The sequence below is a fragment of the Salmo salar genome, chromosome 16, assembly GCF_965601325.2.
Source record: "Salmo salar chromosome 16, fSalSal1, whole genome shotgun sequence".
Lineage (NCBI taxonomy): Eukaryota > Metazoa > Chordata > Actinopteri > Salmoniformes > Salmonidae > Salmo > Salmo salar.
The window spans coordinates 72,586,477-72,607,361 of NC_138306.1; the positions used below are offsets into that span (position 1 = coordinate 72,586,477).

General features: G+C 38.9%; 1 protein-coding gene across 1 annotated transcript in view; it reads right to left on the bottom strand.

The window, feature by feature from the left end:
* Positions 1-16,364, bottom strand: part of LOC106574545 (ATP-binding cassette sub-family C member 4) — a 57,465-nt gene extending 41,101 nt beyond the window's left edge. The window contains exons 1-7 of the mRNA XM_014150502.3: positions 16,005-16,364; positions 6,570-6,680; positions 5,789-5,909; positions 5,396-5,620; positions 5,219-5,308; positions 4,557-4,720; positions 3,900-4,025 (exon numbers count right to left, since the gene is read on the bottom strand). Coding sequence (XP_014005977.3) covers positions 3,900-4,025; positions 4,557-4,720; positions 5,219-5,308; positions 5,396-5,620; positions 5,789-5,909; positions 6,570-6,680; positions 16,005-16,078 — 911 coding nt within the window. The 5' untranslated portion in view covers positions 16,079-16,364. The remainder of the gene's footprint in view (positions 1-3,899; positions 4,026-4,556; positions 4,721-5,218; positions 5,309-5,395; positions 5,621-5,788; positions 5,910-6,569; positions 6,681-16,004) is intronic.
* Between the last annotated feature and the right edge of the window lie 4,521 nt (positions 16,365-20,885).

Here is a 20,885-nt window from a genome sequence, read left to right on the forward strand (position 1 = left end):
TTAAAATGCAAATCATTTTATAACATTTTTGACATGCGTTTTTCTGGATTTTTTTGTTGTTATTCTGTCTCTCACTGTTCAAATAAACCTACTATTAAAATGATAGACTGATCATTTCTTTGTAAGTGGGCAAACGCACAAAATCAGCAGGGGATCAAATACTTTTCCCCCCCACTGTAGCTTAGTAGTAAATATTTCACTGTGTACTTTCACTGAGCTTGTGTCCTCAAAGTGACTACACCTCAGCCATTTAACTACTTTTACCAGAAAGGTGAGATTTTATGCAGCATTGCTAGTTAATATTTATGGCCCTCTCATTATAAATAATTACTATTTCTGTGAAGCTTGCATTCAATTGTCCCTCCCTGTTGCATACAATACGCTTCCATTCCCCCTGTCAAGGGGATTTGTGGATGATTTAAGATGAAATCGTCAACCCTGTTAAGGTCAAAAGTTACTTTATTTGGCACTTAATAGGGACTTACTATAGTCATTTTACTTAACCTCTTGAGATTTGAAAACATGTATTTTTATTTTTTTATTAAAGGAAAGGTTCACGCATTTTTAATGTTATAATTGTTTTTGTGCATCTCTGAGTGATATTCTATTGATTCTCTGGGTCATTTCATGTTTATCTGAGTTATTGGCGTTCAAGCAGGCAGAAATCCGTCCGGTATGACGTAGCACTGTGATAAAGTCGCTCTCACTACACTGGAAGTTAATAAGGGATATGACTTTTTGATCGTGAAAACGTCTATCATCCGTCAGATTTCAATGCTGGCCGATTCCATAACTCGGATGGATGTCCTCTCTCGAATGAGCCATTGATCATATGTTTACAATATTCCTACCTCGAAAAATGTGTAATTTACGGACAATTCCTTCGACCTCATGGCTTGGTTTTTGCTCTGACATGCACTGTCAACTGTGGGACCTTGTATAGACAAGTGTGTGCTTTTCCAAATCATGCCCAATCAATTGAATTTAGGATGATCAATTTCAATAAATGAAAACAGGATGCACCTGAGCTCAATTTCGAGTCTCATAGCTAAGGGTTTGAATACTTATGCAAATATTTTATAAAAACCTGTTTTCGCTTTGTCAATATGGGGTATTGTGTTCAGATTGATGAGGGAAAAAATGATTTAATCAATTTTAGAATAAGGCTGTAACGTAACAAAATGTGGAAAAAGGGAAGGGGTCTGAATAATTTCTGAATGCATTGTATATCCATATCAATAAATGAGACAAAACAAAATATTGATTAAGTCTTGGCTATAATCTGTCCTGAGTGAAATAGCCATCGGGTCCCAAATGGTAAAGACTAACTATAGCTAATTCTTATTGCCAGATCTGTTTTCCCTATCAGCCACTGCACGTGCTTCTTCAACTATTTTGTTCACATGTTATTTAGAGGCTATATTTAGAGGCCTGTGAGCTAGGGTCTCTTTTTAAAGGGAGCCCTATAATAAAAACAATTAGAGTTCTAAAATTATTCTGTAAGATACCAGTACCCAAAATTATAGCCTGAATTGCAATGCCTACAAGTTGAAGACCTATTTTTTATTTGGATAGGCCTAAATTAAACATTTAATTATTAAAGTGATAGGCTAAAATACTTTGGATAATTTGAATAATTTTGAATACACATGGATTTCAATAAACAAATGGATAAGATTGTTCTATTCTCTTTGATTTAGTTCCTATTGCAACTCAGACAAATGACTGAATGGATGACATACTGACTGAACTGAATGAAGGATGAATTAAATGTTCAAATATGTTAGAATGACAAGTTGCACGCATCATGCATGCTCTGCACTTTATTTGGCTAGTAGGCAAATTGACCTACATTAGGGTATAATGACTGACTGCATGCCTCCAGAAGGGCATCTTCTGAGGCTGAGGGGTGCTCTTCCGAAGGCGCATTGTGTTGCGGTGCTGCATGGAGATCACAAGCTCTTCAACTGGGCAGCAGTGTTGCGATGGAGGGAATAGCCTATAAGGAGACTATCTTATAGGCTACAGAGTTATTGTAGTGTGGGAATAAGCTTATGTCAGACTTAGCCTCTGTTTAACCTCTCCCTTGTTCATTTCTAAGTCCATATGTTCATGACCCGATTCATATAGATCACGTTAAATTATTTTTAATTCATACTAACCCCTCCTACAGATTATGCTTTGGCAAGATTTGGAGTGATGAAATAAATATGAAAATATTCTATAAAAAAAAATATTTTGAGTGGCAAAGATTCCAGTGGTCATAAATAATCCATAGATTCCCCAAACATCTATTATTGTTCTGTTTCAGTATTCCTGGAGGATACTACTGGTTATGATTCATTATTCCTGGAAGATACTACTGGTTATGATTCATTATTCCTGGAAGATACTACTGGTTATGATTCATTATTCCTGGTAGACACTACTGGTTATGATTTCAGAGCCCAGAGAATGGGATGGTGCAATATTAAATTAGTCATATTTTGATAAGGTGCATGCATGGGGATGTGCACATCACCCAGAGAAATGCCCATGCTGTAGAGATACACCTAGCGGACTGAAACTGCACTGTTGAAGGCATAATACAGCTAGTGATGTCTAGACTTGCGCTGGGAAACAAATGCATTACATTAGCTATCAAATGTAAAGTAAACTCAACTGAGTAATAGGGAATGGAGACTTAACTTGAAAATGTGCAGTATACCTCTTCCTGGTTCCCCAACTTACATTTTTTTTATATCGTGTTTTGCTTGTTCGGGTTGCTCTCCTCACAGGCAGTTTTTGGTGAATGTTTTTGTTTGTTGGTGAGATGAAACTGCCAAACCTCTGAAAGGTATTATTGTGCGTCTGAATTGCAACACAAGATTTGTTCAAGTCTAAAATGTTGGTCCGTAATCGTAACATGGTGTTTATATGTTCACAGATGAAATTTCATGTTTACGTTCATGTTTCACGCATGGCTTTTCTTACGATCCTAACAATTTACGTATGGATTTTCTTACGATCCTAATGATAGGTATGTTCAACCTATTGTCAGGTATCTGGCTCCATAAGCGCTCCTTGACGTAGCATGGGCAACATTTTCCATCTCCTCAAATGTATCTGCCGTTGTGAATGTTAAGACCACTCTGTGAGGCACATCAATATACAGGTTGAACATGGTGATATTGTAGACTTCTAAATTGATAGTGCAGATTGTTAAGGTGATTTTACAGCTAACTAGCTACTTCACATGCTGATATTGTCTTTGATATTACTGTGTGTAGCTACATGTGCTATCTAGCTAGCTAGCTAGCCACCCATAGAGAGAGCATTGCATTGTGGATTTTGCCGTTGACTTGAGCTGGAACAGATTTACACAACGATTTTCCATGTTGTTACCAACCTTATTATAACATTTGTTTACAAACAATATTGTTCTCACATATTAGTGTTATTTAACACTGTAAATTAAAGGAATGAGGGGTTTTGGGTGGATTTCTCCTTTAAGTTGAACATGTGCTCTTTGTGACAGAATGTTAAAATTAGGTGAAATAAGTTACACTACCCAAAAGGTATTCATTTGGTGGAACGACCCATTTACTTTCTGGTCTTTGATATTCCCTTTTGAAAACAACAGGTGCAAACATGCAAAAAGTTATTTTCAATTTAAATCAATACATATTTATTCTCCCATAGGGGAAATTCATGTAAAAATATAGCTGCAAACAGCTATGGCGGGGTTCAAGCACCATGGCTCCATCAGCACCACCATCAAGACAAAATGGACTGTACAAGAAATGTGAATGTTAAAGGGATCAATCCCATCTAGCTGAGAGACCTTGGTTTATCATTCCATTTGTGTATCTAGCTAATAGAAATAAACATATACCATTTGTTACTACTGTAGTTTTTACCTTCGGACTTCATTGACGAGTGCTGAGAAGGGCTTCTCCCAGGCATACATTTTGATGATCCTGATTCCAGACACCACTTCATTCATGGTGCGTATTCTACTGTCAGTGAGGACAGCAGTTTTACTTCTGCAAGAAAAGGAGTTCAGTCAGTTCAGTCATATCTCCTCCTTGTGAATAAAACACTTTCTGACGTTTCCCGAGTTTAACGAACCGACGGCAATGTTTAAATTGCATTTAATTAAGATAACTCTTTAGTAGAATCAGAGAAGTCAGCATTGCTTTAGGGTTTCATAACGCCTAATCAAAACTATTACTTCCAGCACTTGTGTCATTGATCATGTGAACAACTTCCCAAGCAAGTGTTCACGATTCAGTTTTCCAGTCAATATGCCAGCCAACATGTGAAGCTAACTTTTCTTCACGTGCTTGAAGTGTTCCAAGAAGTAATCATTACAGTCAAAACTGAAAAAGGGTTTAAAACATAGACATCATTAACATATAGGTTGACCTAAGGTAGCTCTATGACAATCACTGAAGCATAGGAACCACTCACTGAAACATGTTGCCACCTACAGATAAGGACATAGTCAACTTCTACTAAGAAGACCCCACTCTGACTGTAAATTCAAGTCATGTCATGTAAATTATGTAATTCACCTGAGGGAGCCGAAGAGCTTTCCAAACATGGTCTGTAGTGGCATGAGGAACACAAGGACAGCCACGCCTGCCAGGCACGACGGGCCAATCTCATACCACAGGAGTATGATAACCACCACAGCCTGCAGAGGTGCTATCCAGAGGTAGTGCAGATTGGTGGTCACCTGCAAAGACCAGTGATCCTTGGTTAATTTAGCTGTTACATAATATTTCTAAGTAGTTGCATTTAACATAACAAAGATGATAATGATCCTTCGAGCTGGATTCATGACCTAATACAGCGGCCAACAGGCCACGCTTGTCATCATACCACTGAAGAAGCTGCATGGGCCCCCCATGTTATATACATTTATATTCTTTCAGTCTGGTTTGAGTTTAGCATCAGACAATTGTAAACATTTGTGCTAAGCAACCATCTGCATTTTCCATTCATCCATGACTTTGTTCTCTCTGTGGATTTAACTTATGTACTTTATTTGCCAGGACAGGATGACAAGACGGCTCAAATATTGGTGCTTTCCATTCCTGTACATTTGACGAATGGTAAATTGTTATATAAGCTAGAGCCATACTCTTCAGAAACCTATGGAATGAAGGGTGATGATGTGCTCAACCATTTCATCCTAAGTAACCGCATGTCTTCATGCACGTCTTGCTTTTACCTCATCAAACTTGTTGACATCGTTGGATAGCAGGTTCACTATTTGGCCTGTGGTTGTTTTTCCCATCGCTGCGCTGCTGAGACACAGAGCCTATGGGGGAATTACATTTACTAGTAAATTGTTCTTAAAGATTTTAATTTGTATAATGCTGTATGCAAGTACGCCGCGTAGAATGACCTTCTTGTAGATCATGTGACACATGGCCACTCGTATCTTCATGCCGGTCCTCAGGACGTGGTAGAAGTAGAGACTTTGGAGGACGGTCAGTGCTACGGTGGACAGAGAGACACCAGCAGCGTAGCCAAAGGCCTCATACAGTGCGTCCATATCATCAGGATCGTACTTCTCAAAGTATTGGATCAGCTTTCCCAAGAACACTGGCTGGATCACCTTAATCACCTCCTATTGGGGGAACAAGAGAGAGGTAGAGCGATTTCAACCTGAACTCAAATCCACTTATTTACACTGTAAAATCTGAAATATATGGATAGATAACCCACTCACCATGTACTGTAGGTACATAGATCAAATGTTATTTTAAAAAACAGGCAAACGTATATTTCTACATACTACAGTGAAACTAAAGATCCCCAGCACTGCGTAGGGTTTCCCATAGCAATTCAAGATGGCTTTGGTGAGTTTGGGCATCCTCAGTTCCTTGGCAGCCTTTCGAACCTCCTTATCCCAATGTCTGTAAAGATAAGCACATTGTTAGACTATGATTGGAAAACAGAACACATGCCATTCATATTTTTGTCATCTCTACCTGGGGCTATTTGGAGCCTAAATACACAATGGTGCTAAGTTCAGTGGTTTAGCATGAAACTCCAAATGGAGCCAGGGAAAGTCATCAATCAATGCTCAGAAAACAAAACAAAAAAAGACCAACAATACAATAAGGTATGTAAACAATGAAGAGGGAAAGGGCTAGGCTAGAGGGAAAGGGCTAGGCTAGGGGATAGGGATAGGCTAGAGGGAAAGGGCTAGGCTAGGGGATAGGGATAGGCTAGAGGGAAAGGACTAGGCTAAAGGAAAATGCTAAAGGATAAGGCTAGGGGACAGGGCTAGGCTAGGGGATATGGCTAAAGTATAGGCCTAGGGGATAGGGCTAGACTATGGGATAGGGTTAGGCTAGGGGATAGGCTAGATGATAAGGCTAGGGGATAGGGCTAGGCTAGGGGATAGGGCAAGGCTAGGGGATAGGACTAGGCTAGAGGATCAGGGGATAGGGCTGGGGGATAAGGCTAGGGGATAGGGCTAGGCTAGGGCTAGGTTAGGGGATGGGGATAGGCCCAGGGGGTAGGGCTAGGCCCTAGGGAGAAAAATAGAGCTGGGTCACAGTATGTCATACCTCTGTAGTTCCTCTCCCAGGCCCTGAGAAGCATCATCGGGAAGCACTTGGTACATGTCATCTTCCTCTAGCCTCCGCTTATTTCCAATACTGAATAAAGGGGTTACCCAACTGATAGAGAAGGTAAAGGAGGGAGAGAGAGAGAGAGCAGGTTCATGAACCAATGTATTAATTAGCCAATGCAATAACCAATTAACTAATGCAATAATTAACCAATGCACATTGAGGAAAGAGAAAACACAAAATAGGAAGTGGATGTGTATGAGCAACATTTAATCCATGAATCCCAATGTCAAAATGCACTGTACTAAATGTTCTGCTTTATGGGGGTTGCTATTAGGATATACATGTAGTAGAAGGGCCTGGTTTTTGGAAGAATTCAACTGGACTTGTTTGTTTGCACTGCCCTACGACAACTTGGTTGAAGAGTAACAAATTAGATGTACCTTAAAAAGATAAAGCTACTTATTTATGAATGTGTTAACCAATAGCTCATTTGCTTTAGTTGTGTCAGCCAACTTTACGTGACCTCAGCCACTCTCCCTCAGCGGTGTCACTGATATAGGAATTAGTATGGAACAAAGAATATCCTATTACAGGTGGCAACTGTTGCGTGATCAATATGCATGCAAGAACAATGTTTTTACATCTAAATGCAAGGAGCACTGTGAACTTTCCCCCTTTCTCAGTACCACAAACCACGCCGGTACAATTGTATAAATGTCAACAGAACACGTTTAGTTTGACATGGTGGGATCCATTTGTTGGTAAAATGTATTTATGGGCAAATATTGATATAATAACCATCATATTGTAGTAAATTTGGAGTCACAAGATGATATTTTGTGTGGTCCTCCCACTATGACTTGGGAAAGCATGCAGTTTATTAAACTACAGATTAAATAAATTATGATGAACTTCACAGGGTAGTGAATGTGTGATTCTCCTTTCCAATAAATATCGAGGGTCTTATTCTGGTGACATGATGATCGATGCTTGGCTGCCGTTTGACAAATACAAATAATATTGGTTATTCATAATAATCTCATAATGTAGGTAACCTACCCACACTGCATCTGCGAGCTGTTGGTTAAAGCGCACGTGCCAAGACCAGAGTGGGCACATTTGTCATATAACACAACGGTTGTGACAAAACCATCAGTAGTGTTGATAAATGTGATGGAAACCCAATTAACTTGTATTTTTCATTCAGTACATGGAAATTGAAAGGCAAAAGTTATTGTTATCTGCACTGTCCTCACACACAGCCTCTTATCTGCAAAAAGTCAGTTTGATGGAAACATCTCAGGTCTAAAATGCGCAAATTGTTTTATAAAGATTTTTGAATATTCACATGGAAATCTGTTGCTAATTGGATGGAAACCTAGCTACTGTTACCTTGTTTTTCAGCTTGAAAGAACATTGCAACTGGTTGCCTCCTTCTAGACTGAAGCAATGAGCAGTGTGGAATGGCACATTCAGATCTGGATGTGTCAAATCACATTATCTTCATCTTGCTCAAAACAACCAGTTCATCATACTGTCCATCAACACTGTGCAACATTCTCTCTGAACTCTAGTAGACCTTTATGACACAGAAGGTTAACTTTTTGACTGACCTGTGATCAGTTTGCTTGCTTTGCTCTACTGATTTTGTGGTGTTTCCTAACCCTGCAAAACACTGAATGGATAATCAGGCAGCATTGAATGGATAATCTAGGGTCTGTGGACAGCCGTACCACTTCCACTGAAGGATGGGGCTGGAGAAATGGAACCGCTCTCAAATGTAATAGATGTGGGTCTATGCATGGAGTGACAGTCCATGAGATATTTTGAAGCTTTACATTGATTGTTTACAAAACTCAAAAGGACAACAAAAATATAAACAAGAGCAATACAACCATATGTTGGGTTATGATGATAATTGAAATGAGCATGTGACAGCAGAGAATATCCTGAATTTTCCACTGACACATGGAAAATTCCACCGAAAACTATTAGTCTATTGTTGAAACAGTGCAATCGGAAAGAATTCAGACCCCTTAACTTTTTCCACATTTTGTTACGCTACAGCCTTCTTCTAAAATGTATTAAAGGACCACAATACCCCATAATGACAAAGCAAAAACAGGTTGTTAGACATAAAGAAAAGAATAATGAAATATCGCAATGCTTGGACACTTTTACTGAAAAAGAACAAACCTGCTCTGTAAAGGGTAGACTAATGTAGGACAATTTATGTACCCTACGAGAGATCCTGAGCAAAACAAATGAAGGTGAACACGGTTTTGACATAGTGGCTCTTGATCAAAAGAAGGCTTTTGACTTAATCTCGAGAAAATACTTATGGAACGCTATGGCAGCCTATGGGTTCCCAACAAGGTTTATAAACATGGTGAAATGTCTGTATGCCAAGCGAACAGTAAATGGCCACCGGACAGACGATACAGTATGGCTATAAGTCCCTTATTGACAAACATCAAAAAAGATAAAGGGTGTATTATTAGATCAAGATAAAGTGTCGAGTCTAGGATACGCCGACGATGTGACTGTTCACACACAAAAAGGAATTTGACATTGTCAGAGTACTTTTGGCATTATGAGAAAGTATCTGCTGCAAAGCTAAATCAGGCCAAATCAGAGACAGTATAGACAGGAGAACCTGAAAACAAAACTACATTGGATATAGAGGTAAAGGAACAAATCAAAAAATTGGGATTGATTGTGTACAATAAAGAGTTTGCAGAGAGAAATTGGGAGAAAAAGAGTTGGAAGTGAAAGAAGAAGTAAATAAATGATCAAACCGAATTACCAACTTCAAGTCAAGAATCAATACCAACAAAATGTTTTACCTATCCAAAGTGATGTTCTTGAGTACTGTATTTCCTCCCACAGAAAAGTGCGGGAAGAAATTAAACAAATAATGTTGTTGACTGAGGGCCACCTGCGTGGCGCAGCGGTCTAAGGCACTGTATCGCAGTGCTTGAGGCATCACTACAGCGCTGGGTTCGATCCCAGGCTGACCGGGAGACCCATGAAGCGGCGCACAATTGGCCCAGAGTCGTCCGGGTTAGAGAAGGGTTTGGCCGGCCAGGATTTCCTTTTCAGCTTTGCTAACATAATTGCAAAAGGCTTTTCAAATGATCAATTAGCCTTTTAAAATTATAAACTTGGATTAGCTAACACAATGTGCCATTGGAACGCAGGAGTGATGGTTGCTGATAATGGGCCTCCGTACGCCTATGTAGATATTCCATAAAAAAAACTCCAGTTTCCAGCTACAACAGTAATTTACAACATTAACAATGTCTACACTGTATTTCTGATCAATTTGATGTTATTTTAATGGACAAAAATGTTGCTTTTCTTTCAACAACAAGAACATTTCTAACTGATCCCAAACTTTTGAACGGTAGTATATATCACACACACAGTGCCTTCGGAAAATATTCAAGACCCCTTGACTTTTTCCACATTTTGGTAGGTTACAGCCTTATTCTAAAATTGATTAAATAGTTTTTTCCCCGCTCCTCAATCTACACACAATACCCCATAATAACAAAGCAAAAAAAACATGTTGAAGCACCTTTGGCAGTGATTACAGCCTCAAATCTTCTTGGGTATGACGCTACAAGCTTGGCACACCTGTATTTGGGGAATTTCTCCCATTCTTAGGGTCGTTGTCCTGTTGGAAGGTGAACCTTCACCCCAGTCTGAGGTCCTGTGCTCTCTGGAGCAGGTTTTCATCAAGGATCTCTCTGTACTTTGCTCTGTTCATCTTTGCCTCGATCCTGACTAGTCTCCCAGTCTCTGCCGCTGAAAAACATCCCCACAGCATGATGCTGCCACCACCATGCTTCACCATAGGGATGGTGCCAAGTGTCCTCCAGACGTGACGCTTGGCATTCAGGGAAAAGAGTTCAATCTTGGTTTCATCAGACCAGAGAATCTTGTTTCTCATGGTCTGAGAGTTTTTAGTTGCCTTTTGGCAAACTCCAAGCGGGCTGTCATATGCCTTTTACTGAGGAGTGGCTTCTGTCTGGCCACTCTACCATAAAGGCTTAATTGGTGGAGTGCTGCAGAGATTGTTGTCCTTCTGGACGGTTCTCTACAGAGGAACTCTAAAGCTCTGTCAGACTGAGCATCATGTTCTTGGTCACCTCCCTGACCAAAGCCCTTCTCCTCCGATTGCTCAGTTTGACCAGGTGGCCAGCTCTACGAAGAGTCATGGGGGTTCCAAACTTCTTTCATTTAAGAATTATGGAGGCCACTGTGTTCTTGGGGACCTTCAATGCTGCAGACATTTTTTGGTACCCTTTCCCAGATCTGTTCCTCGACACAATCCAGTCTCTGTGCTCTAGAGAGAATTCCTTCGACCTCATGGCTTGGTTTTTGCTCTGACATGCACTGTCAACTGTGGGACCTTATATAGACAGGCGTGTGCCTTTCCAAATCATGTTCAATCAAATTAATTTACCACATGTAGACTCCAATCAAGTTGTAGAAACATCTCAAGGATGATCAATGGAAACAGGATGCACCTGAGATTAATTTTGAGTATCATAGCAAAGGGTCTGAATACTTATGAAATTTTCTTTTTAAGAAATTTGCAAACATTTCAAAAAACCTGTTTTCGCTTTGTCATTATGGGGTATTGTGTGTAGATTGATGAGGAAATATTTGTATTTAATCAATTTTAGAATAAGGCTATAATGTAACAAAATGTGGAAAAAGTCAAGGGGTCTGAATACTTCGCTAGGTAGGCCTACGTTGGGTTTACTTACCACTATGTTCAGGCAACTGTACAAAGTTTCTACCGGTAGCTTGCAAAGTAAACATTATTAGCTAAGTGTACATCGACTCGTTTCAGGAAACTAGGCATATTTCGCACATCACTATTTCACAGGAGAGGCATTTGAACGTAAACATTTATATTTGATCAAAATGCATTTTTGACCTTCTGGAACATGTGAACTTTTCATCTGCCTTAATAACAAATGTGTATGCCATCTATAAATACAAATAAAATGGTTAAATTACGAGCATAGTTGGTTTAGCCACGGAAAAAGACAGGAACTTCCATGCTAGCCATGTCTGGCTGAGATAATGGATGGGCTGGACATGTCGAGAGATGAGTTCGGATTGGACTGCCATGTAGCACGCTTCTGTCTCTAACTTGTACTATGTGTAGGTAATCCTTTCTAATGTGGCTTTTTTGAAAGATATCACGAAGAACTGCAAAAGTGCTGCTCTCCACTTTCTGGAGGGCCGAGTTTGGAAATCAGTGGAATGCCCGGTGGAAGCAGAGTATGATAGCGAAGGAGATTGAGAAAATTCTGGCTTTTGATTGCAAATATGTGGAGGGAGTTGAAAAGAGAACACACAGGCTGTTGTATAAAACACCTTTCTCGAGATTACATCTTCAAACTAAGGGCAACCATGGCATCCGTGACAGGTTAACCTGTTAGGGCTAGGGGGCAGTATTTACACGGCCGGATAAAAAACGTACCCGATTTAATCTGGTTATTACTACTGTTATTACTACTGAACTAGAATATGCATATAATTATTGGCTTTCGATAGAAAACACCCTAAAGTTTCTAAAACTGTTTGAATGGTGTCTGTGAGTATAACAGAACTCATATGGCAGGCAAAAACCTGAGAAGATTCTGTACAGGAAGTACCCTCTCTGACCATTCCTTGGGCTTCTTGGCTCTGTTTATTGAAAACTTAGGATCTTTGCTGTAACGTGACACTTCCTACGGCTCCCATAGGTGCTCAGAACCCGGGGAAAAGCTGAATGATGTAATTCCAGCCGCTGGCTGAAAAACTTTAGCGCCTTGGTCTATCAGAGGACCATCAGACTGAGGCTCGTGCACGAGGGGATCCCATGTTTTTATTTTCTCTCTCTTTGAACGTAAACACGCTTTCCTGATCGGAATATTATCGCGTTTTTTACGAGAAAAATGGCATAAAAATTTATTTTAAACAGCGGTTGACATGCTTCGAAGTACGGTAATGGAATATTTAGAATTTTTTTGTCACGAAACGCGTCGTGGCGTCACCCTTCTTTACACTTCGGATAGTGTCTTGAACGCACGAACAAAACAGAGGATATTTGAACATAACTATGGATTATTTTGAACCAAACCAACATTTGTTATTGAAGTAGAAGTCCTGGGGTGCATTCTGACGAAGAACAGCAAAGGTAATAACATTTTTCTTATAGTAAATCTGACTTTGGTGAGGGCCAAACTTGGTGGGTGTCTAAATAGCTAGCCCTGTGATGCCGGGCTATCTACTTAGAATATTGCAAAATGTGCTTTCACCGAAGAGCTATTTTAAAATCGGACATAGCGAGTGCATAGAGGAGTTCTGTATCTATAATTCTTAAAATAATTGTTATGTTTTTTTTGTGAACGTTTATCGTGAGTAATTTAGTAAATTCACCGGAAGTATGCTAGTTCTGAACGTCACATGCTAATGTAAAAAGCTGGTTTTTGATATAAATATGAACTTGATTGAACAAAACATGCATGTATTGTATAACATAATGTCCTAGGTGTGTCATCTGATGAAGATCATCAAAAGGTTAGTAATGCATTTAGCTGTGGTTTGGGTTTATGTGACATTATATGCTAGCTTGAAAAATGGGTGTCTGATTATTTCTGGCTGGGTACTCTGCTGACATAATCTAATGTTTTGCTTTCGTTGTAAAGCCTTTTTGAAATCGGACAGTGTGGTTAGATTAACGAGAGTCTTGTCTTTAAAATGGTGTAAAATAGTCATATGTTTGAGAAATTGAAGTAATAGCATTTCTAAGGTATTTGAATAACGCGCCACAGGATTCCACTGGCTGTTACGTGGCCCTAGAGAAGTTAAGAGTCTAGCTAGCTACATTTTCAGATATGACCAGTTTCATATTTTTCAGAAAGTCGTTTTCATTGCACGTTAAAGCGTACTGTTAGCTAGCTAGCTAACGTTAGCTGGCTGGCTCGATAGCTAATGTTACATGTATGATCTGTGTAGTAATATTATTCATGTCTCGGAGCCATTTGCATTGCTAGTTATAGCCTAATGTTAGCTAGCTAGTTAACATTGAACCTAGTTGGTTAGCTACCTGCAGATTCATGCAGGGTAGTAACGTTATGAGTTGGGATTATGCTTCATTGTTTAGCTAGCTAGCTACATGTCTGAACAAAAGACTGCAATGTGTAAGTAACCATTTCACTGTACCATTTACACCTTCTGTGTCCTGTGCATGTGACAAACTTTGATATAGTGTGTGTTTACCAGAGACGGTAATGAAAAGAACAACATGACCTGCACCAAAGTCAAATTAGGATATAATGTTAGGCCAATGAGACAGTGTCCAAGTAAAAAAAGTATCTGGTAGAATGCCCTATTTTTATTTCATCACACTCACAACCGTAAGCTATTTTCTGCAATTAGCTTGCTATTAACTTGTAAATAATGATCTTGGTTTAGGGTTTTGTGTCCTGTAATAATTCATACAAATGAGTTACAGTCAAGATGGTCAGCTATATGATATGGTCATTATTTGAAGCTAGAAACAAACCAAAACATTGTATAGAAAGTTGTATTTAGTTGCCTGGTTTGCTACATTGACACATACTAAATTCATTTTTAAAACAGATGGGTTTATTGGTGTCATGCAGCCTGTAGTTTTTGTGTTTATACTTTTTCATAACGACAATTACAAGTTTGATGTCGGACGACAACAGAATGTTCATGATGTCACTGCGATAAATGTCTACAGACATGTCGAAAGACGCAGTATTAACCAGCCGTTAGTCTTGAAATCTTTGGTTGTTTAGTACGCTTCTGCACTCACTCTGTTTAGCACATGGCCTCATGTGAATCCTTAAAGAGATGGGAGGGGCTAAGGCTTACTTAAGAGGGTGTGAACTATGCTGAATGAGTGTAGACAAAGAGCTCTCCAGTAGGTGTACCAAAACATTCCAGGACCATTTTATCAAAAGTGGGGTTACAACTTAATCAACTTTCAAAGCAGAATTACTTTTCCATTGATCCTCTGTAGTGTATGATATACAATTTTCTAGATCTGAGTCTTTACTTCTATCCAATGTAAAAAACACAATTTCAAATTTTGCTACATAAGACCGAATCGAGCCGGTAGGTCACAAATGGGCCCTTCTACTGCTCGACTTGGGAAATTAACCTAAAACACTCATACTTGTCAGGTATAGTTCACTTTTATGTCACTCAAATATACAATTAATGGTGGCCAATAGAGAGATATCTTGAGGCTACCCTCACTTATCTGTAATTACACGATCATTTGATGTTTACTCATAATGAACATCATGCAGTTATTTGCTGTATAACTCTGATGATAGAGCTAAACGTGCACAATTGTTTGGCATGGAATAATTGTAAATGTGTGGTTCTAACTATTCGTAGCATATCATACATTTTTCAAATTCATAACATATTGTACACTTTGAAAATGTTTAACATATTGTACGAATTGCAATTCATAACATATCATACGAAATGGATGGTGGACATCCACAAATTAATACATCCATACGAAATGTTACATATCATACTAAATGGAGTGTATACTGTAGGATTTACATACATAATCATACAAAATGCTCTGAGACCAGGTTGCTTCAAGAGGTTAATTATACTGTATTACAATCAAATAGTTAATATCAACATTCATTTAACAATCCCTTGAAAACAGCAAGCAGTTGTCAATGGTTTTAGCAGGCAAATCAAAGCTCTGCACCTTATTGTGAACTTTTATTGATTTTCATAATAGCAAGCTAGGACTGATGGTTTGGTTAGCTAAACTATCGAGTCTTGTTTGTTTGCTTATCAAGGCAACTACTGTAGCTAGCTTCTTGTAAACTTGCTAGCTACTTCAGTGCACATGCAGCAGATACTATTCCTGGGATTCATATAAAACGCACAGACACGTTACAAAGTACAGAACAAGACCAACAACATAAGATATGACATTAAGTTCAATAAAAAAAAAAATCCCACCAAAATTAAATAAGTGATATATAGGAAAGACACCAAGAGACAATAAAAATACTATTTACACACTATTCATATATACATATTTATATATACAGTACAGTTAAATTAGATCTTTAGAAAGGTGAGAGGCGCTGTGATACATTGCGTTTTTTGTATCTGTTTTTTAAAGCTAAACTTGCTTTTTGCCTGAGTAAGCAGTAACCTCTGGTGCGGAGCATTCAACTCGGGGCTCTATGCGTTCTCTGGAAAATAATGCAACTCCGTGACGGGTCAGTTCCACTCCACTCGTTATTTTTCCATAGAACGCATAGCCAGCCCCTTGTTGATTATCCCTTACTAACTGGCTACTTTCAAAATATCGAGCTGCAGTGTTAACTGTAAACAGCGTTGTATACTTACCAGAAAAACACCCGTGAAAAGAAATTGGCTGTTGTTAATGGATTAAATTGCACATCTCTCTTCAGTTGTTCCATTGTTGTGTTATGACACCATGCCAAAATGTGTAAATAAGTAGAGCGGTGAGGAGGAGTCTACCGTGTCCAGACGAATTCACATTCATTTTCTGTTTTCAAGGTTCAGTCAAACATCGTTTTAAGCTTTATTATACTATTGACAATTACAGAAGATTTTGTCATTGTATATCGATTTACTACCCTTACATATAATTATGTCATCTGATTTATTTGTTTCAGTCCCTGAATTGTTTAATCAAAGTTTTCACCACCAGCTCGTTATATCCGCCATAAAAACTACAACCAGTCTGCCTGACCTGATAAGTCTAGAGCGCACGTGCGCCCAGGGTTGCCTCGTGTTACTAAATTTATAGCCAATGACTACTTAAAACCCACACACAAGGCCTGAAAACTAGCCCACATTTTTTCGCAGCAAGAGAGGAGTTGCCACATTTAACCAATAAAAATGTTTTTCCATAGCGTTATTGAGCGAATTAAGAGGGAATCTCGACTTAACTTCTAACGACCTAAGCAAAATTCGGTTTTCCATCAAATTAATAATTATTGCGAGCTAATGTGACTAATAAATTATTTTGAATATGTCACAAGAGAAAATCTAATTTGCCCTTAATAATAAACTTCAAAAAACGTATGTTAGGCTATTTTCTGGCAATTGTGCTGCTATTATGTGCCAGATGTTAAGACTACAAACCATTATAAATGGCTGATCTGCAAGATCATTTCAATAGGCATAGTCTAGGCCTACTGACTACAATCTGGGTTTATGATTGTAATTCAACTTTGCCACGGTTCGGTTAGCTAGATGCAGGCATCTCCTTACAAAATGATATGACACAAAATAATGTTGGGCTATTAGCCCATACAAACGCATTGAATAGCAGATTCACTACATGAAACAACAGATTGTCCCAAAATAAAAAGTGTCTGTCAGCAATTGCAATAGAACTTTGACCATAATCATAATTGATAACTTCCCATTTCCTGAACTAAACATGGCCATTAATATTTGCATAATAACACAAGGTTACAACAACAAACTGAAGTTATAGGCTATTTACTAAACCCGTTTGCCAGCTCCAGGTAGGCTATACAAGTGGCACAAATTTGCAATGACTCCAGTTATATAATCATTTCCACATATTTATTGTATAAAATGGTAGGCTAGCCTAAATATGCATATAAATAAATAGGCTAATTGATGGCCAACAGATGCAAATGTACAATTCTCCACATTTAATGTCAGTTTCATTCTGGACTTTTCCCCATAACAGAAAAACGCGAGAGAGTTCCTTAAAACCTGTTATGGAGAGATGTTCCGCTAGCGGAACCCCTGGCCAACAGCCAGTGAAATAGCAGGGCGGTAAATTCAAAACAACAGAAATCTCATAAATCAAATTTCTCCAACATACAACTATTATACACCATTTTAAAGATCATCTTCTCGTTAATCCAACCACATTGTCCGATTTCAAAAAGGCTTTACGGCGAAAGCATAACATTAGATTATGTTAGGACAGCGCCTAAACAAGAAAAACCACACAGCCATTTTCCAAGCAAGGAGAAAAAATACAGCTAAAATGAATCACTAACCTTTGATAATCTTCATCAGATGACACTCCCAGGACTCAATGTTACACAATACATGTATGTTTTGTACTATAGAGTTCATATTTATATCCATAAACCCCATTTTACATTGGCGCGTGATGTTCAGAAAATGTATTGCCTCCAAAAACTTCCGGTGAATGAGCACATAAATTTCCAAAAATACTCATCATAAACGTTGATAAAATTTTCAACAGTTATTGAAAGAATTATAGATACACTTCTCCTTAATGCAACCGCTGTGTCAGATTTCAAAATAGCTTTACGGCGAAAGCACATTGTTCAATATTCTGAGTACAGAGCTCAGCCATCAAAGCAAGCTATACAGTTACCCGCCAAGTTCTGGAGTCAACTAAACTCAAAAATAGTTTTATAAATCTTCACTTACCTTTGCTGATCTTCGTCGGAATGCACTCCCAGGACTCCCACAAGAAATGTTTGTTTTGTTCGATAAACTCCATATTTATGTCCAAATACCTCCTTTTGTTCGCACGTTCAGATCACTATCCAAAGGCAAAATGCGCGAGCGCAAAACCAGAGACGAAAAGTCAAAATGTTCCATTACTGTTCGTAGAAACATGTCAAACGATGTTTACAATCAATCCTTAGGGTCTTTTTAAACATAAATCTTCGATAATATTCCAACCAGACAATAGCCGTGTGGCTCAGTTGGTAGAGCATGGTGTTTGCAACGCCAGGGTTGTGGGTTCGATTCCCACAGGGGACCAGTACGGGGGAAAAAATATGAAATGTATGCATTCACTACTGTAAGTCGCTCTGGATAAGAGCGTCTGCTAAATGACTAAAATGTAAAATGTAGCGTATTCATTACAGAGGAAAAGAAGGAGCGGCACACCTGTGTGAGTGCACAGTAAACAACTCACTGGTCCACTGGTTTAGACAGCTCTTATTCTCTGCCCAGTAACAGTAGAAGCATGAAACAAGGTTCTAAAGACTGTTGACATCTAGTGGAAGCCTTAGGAAGTGCAACATGACCCCACAGACACTGTAGTTTAGATAGAGATTCAATTAAAGAACTACAAACCTCAGATTTCCCACTTCCTGGTTGGATTGTTCTCAGGTTTTTGCCTGCCATATGAGTTATGTTATACTCACAGACATCTTTCAAACGGTTTTAGAAACTTCAGAGTGTTTTCTATCCAGATCTACTAATAATATGCAAATATTTGACTCTGGGCCCGAGTAGCAGGCAGTTTACTCTGGGCACGCTTTTCATCCGGACGTGAAAATACTGCCCCCTATCCCTAACAGGTTCCTTAACTTCCATTTCAAATTGCCACTGGCACAGCGCTTGAGATCCAAGATCTGAGCATGTGTAAAACCCTTCCCTTGATATATTTTTTAATACATTTAACCTTTATTTAACTAGGTAAGTCAGTTAAGAACAAATTCTATTTTTACAATGATGGCCTACCCCGGCCAAACCTTGACGACGCTGGGATAATTGTGCACCACCCTATGGGACTCCCAATCCCGGCCGGATGTGATACAGCTTGCTGTGATACAGCATTCGAACCAGGGACTGTAGTGACGCCTCTTGCACTGAGATGCAGTGCCCTTAGACCGCTGCAACACTTGGCTTATCTGGTTTACCGTAAGTAAAGTTGACATTAGAATGCAGTTTAAACCACCTCTGCGTGAATTTATCGCTTTGTCACCGTTATTTCTTGATGCGCATCAGTTCTAGAGCTTTAATATGTTTTATGGAAAAAGGGTTGGAAATAGGTGTCTCCATAATGACAATCTAAACAGCCTACCTGCACGCGCTGCTCTGTCTCCTTTCACCCCTTTCACCCCTTTCACTCAGCTGCCAACTGCAGCTCTGTCTCAACACACACACAGACACTCCTCCGTTCTTCCCCACCACTCCCATTCACTCAAACAGGCTGCCTCACTGCCTGATAGTCAGCAGTAACAGGTCACGGTGAAATATATATTTTTATGAAATTGCCGTGGCGGCCGGGTGCAATTTAGAAGCAGCCCAAATGCCAATACATTTTCACCGGCGAAATGTTTTTGAAAGTAGCCCAATGTGTTCAAAAACAGCATACATGGCAACCCTGTTTGCGCCCAGTTGCCGCACATGCACAGCAGGCCCGAGCTCGTTTTCCCGCTGAGGTAAAATAAAAAAATAAAAATCTAATTTATTGGTCACATACACGTGTTTAGCCGATGTTGTTGCGGGTGTAGCGAAATTCTTGTGCTTCTAGCTCCAACAGTGCAGTAATATCTAACAAGTAATATCTAAGTTTCACAACATATACCCAAAATACACATACATCTAAGTAAGGAATGGATTAAGAATATATATATATATATATACACATACACACATATACACTACCATTCAAAAGTTTGGGGTCACTTAGAAATGTCCTTGTTTATGAAAGAAAAACAATTGTTTTGTCCATTAAAATAACATCAAATTGATCAGAAATGCAGTGTAGACATTGTTAATGTTGTAAATGACTATTGTAGCTGGAAACGGCTGATTGTTTATGGAATATCTACATAGGCGTACAGTGGCCCATTATCAGCAACCATCACTCCTGTGTTCCAATGGCCTGTTGAATGAACTAATCCAAGTTTATAATTTTAAAAGACTAATTGATCATTATAAAACCCTTTTTCAAGTATGTTAGCACAGCTAAAAACTGTTGTTCTGATTAAAGAAGAACTAAAACTGGCCTTATTTAGACTAGTTGAGTATCTGGAGCATCAGCATTTAACAATGTCTTTACTCTATTTCTGATCAATTTGGTATTATTTTAATGGACAAAAAAATAGATTTTTCTCAAAAGAATAATGACATTTCTAAGTGACCCCAAACTTTTGAACGGTAGTGTATGTCAGAGTGGCATTGGACTAAGATACAGTGGCATAGTATAGAATACAGTATATACATATGAGATGGGTGATGCAATATTTACACACAATTAAAGTGACTAAGATACCGTAGAATAGTATAGAGTACAGTTCATACATATGAGATGAGTAATGCAAGACATGGAGACATAATTAAAGTGGCTAGTGTTTCATATCCTTAAAGTGGCAAGTGATTCCTAATCTATGTCTATAGGCAGCCACCTCTGATGTGCTAGTGATGGCTGTTTAGCAGTCTGATGGCCTTGAGATAGAAGCTGTTTTTCAGTCTCTCGGTCCCAGCTTTGATGCACCTGTA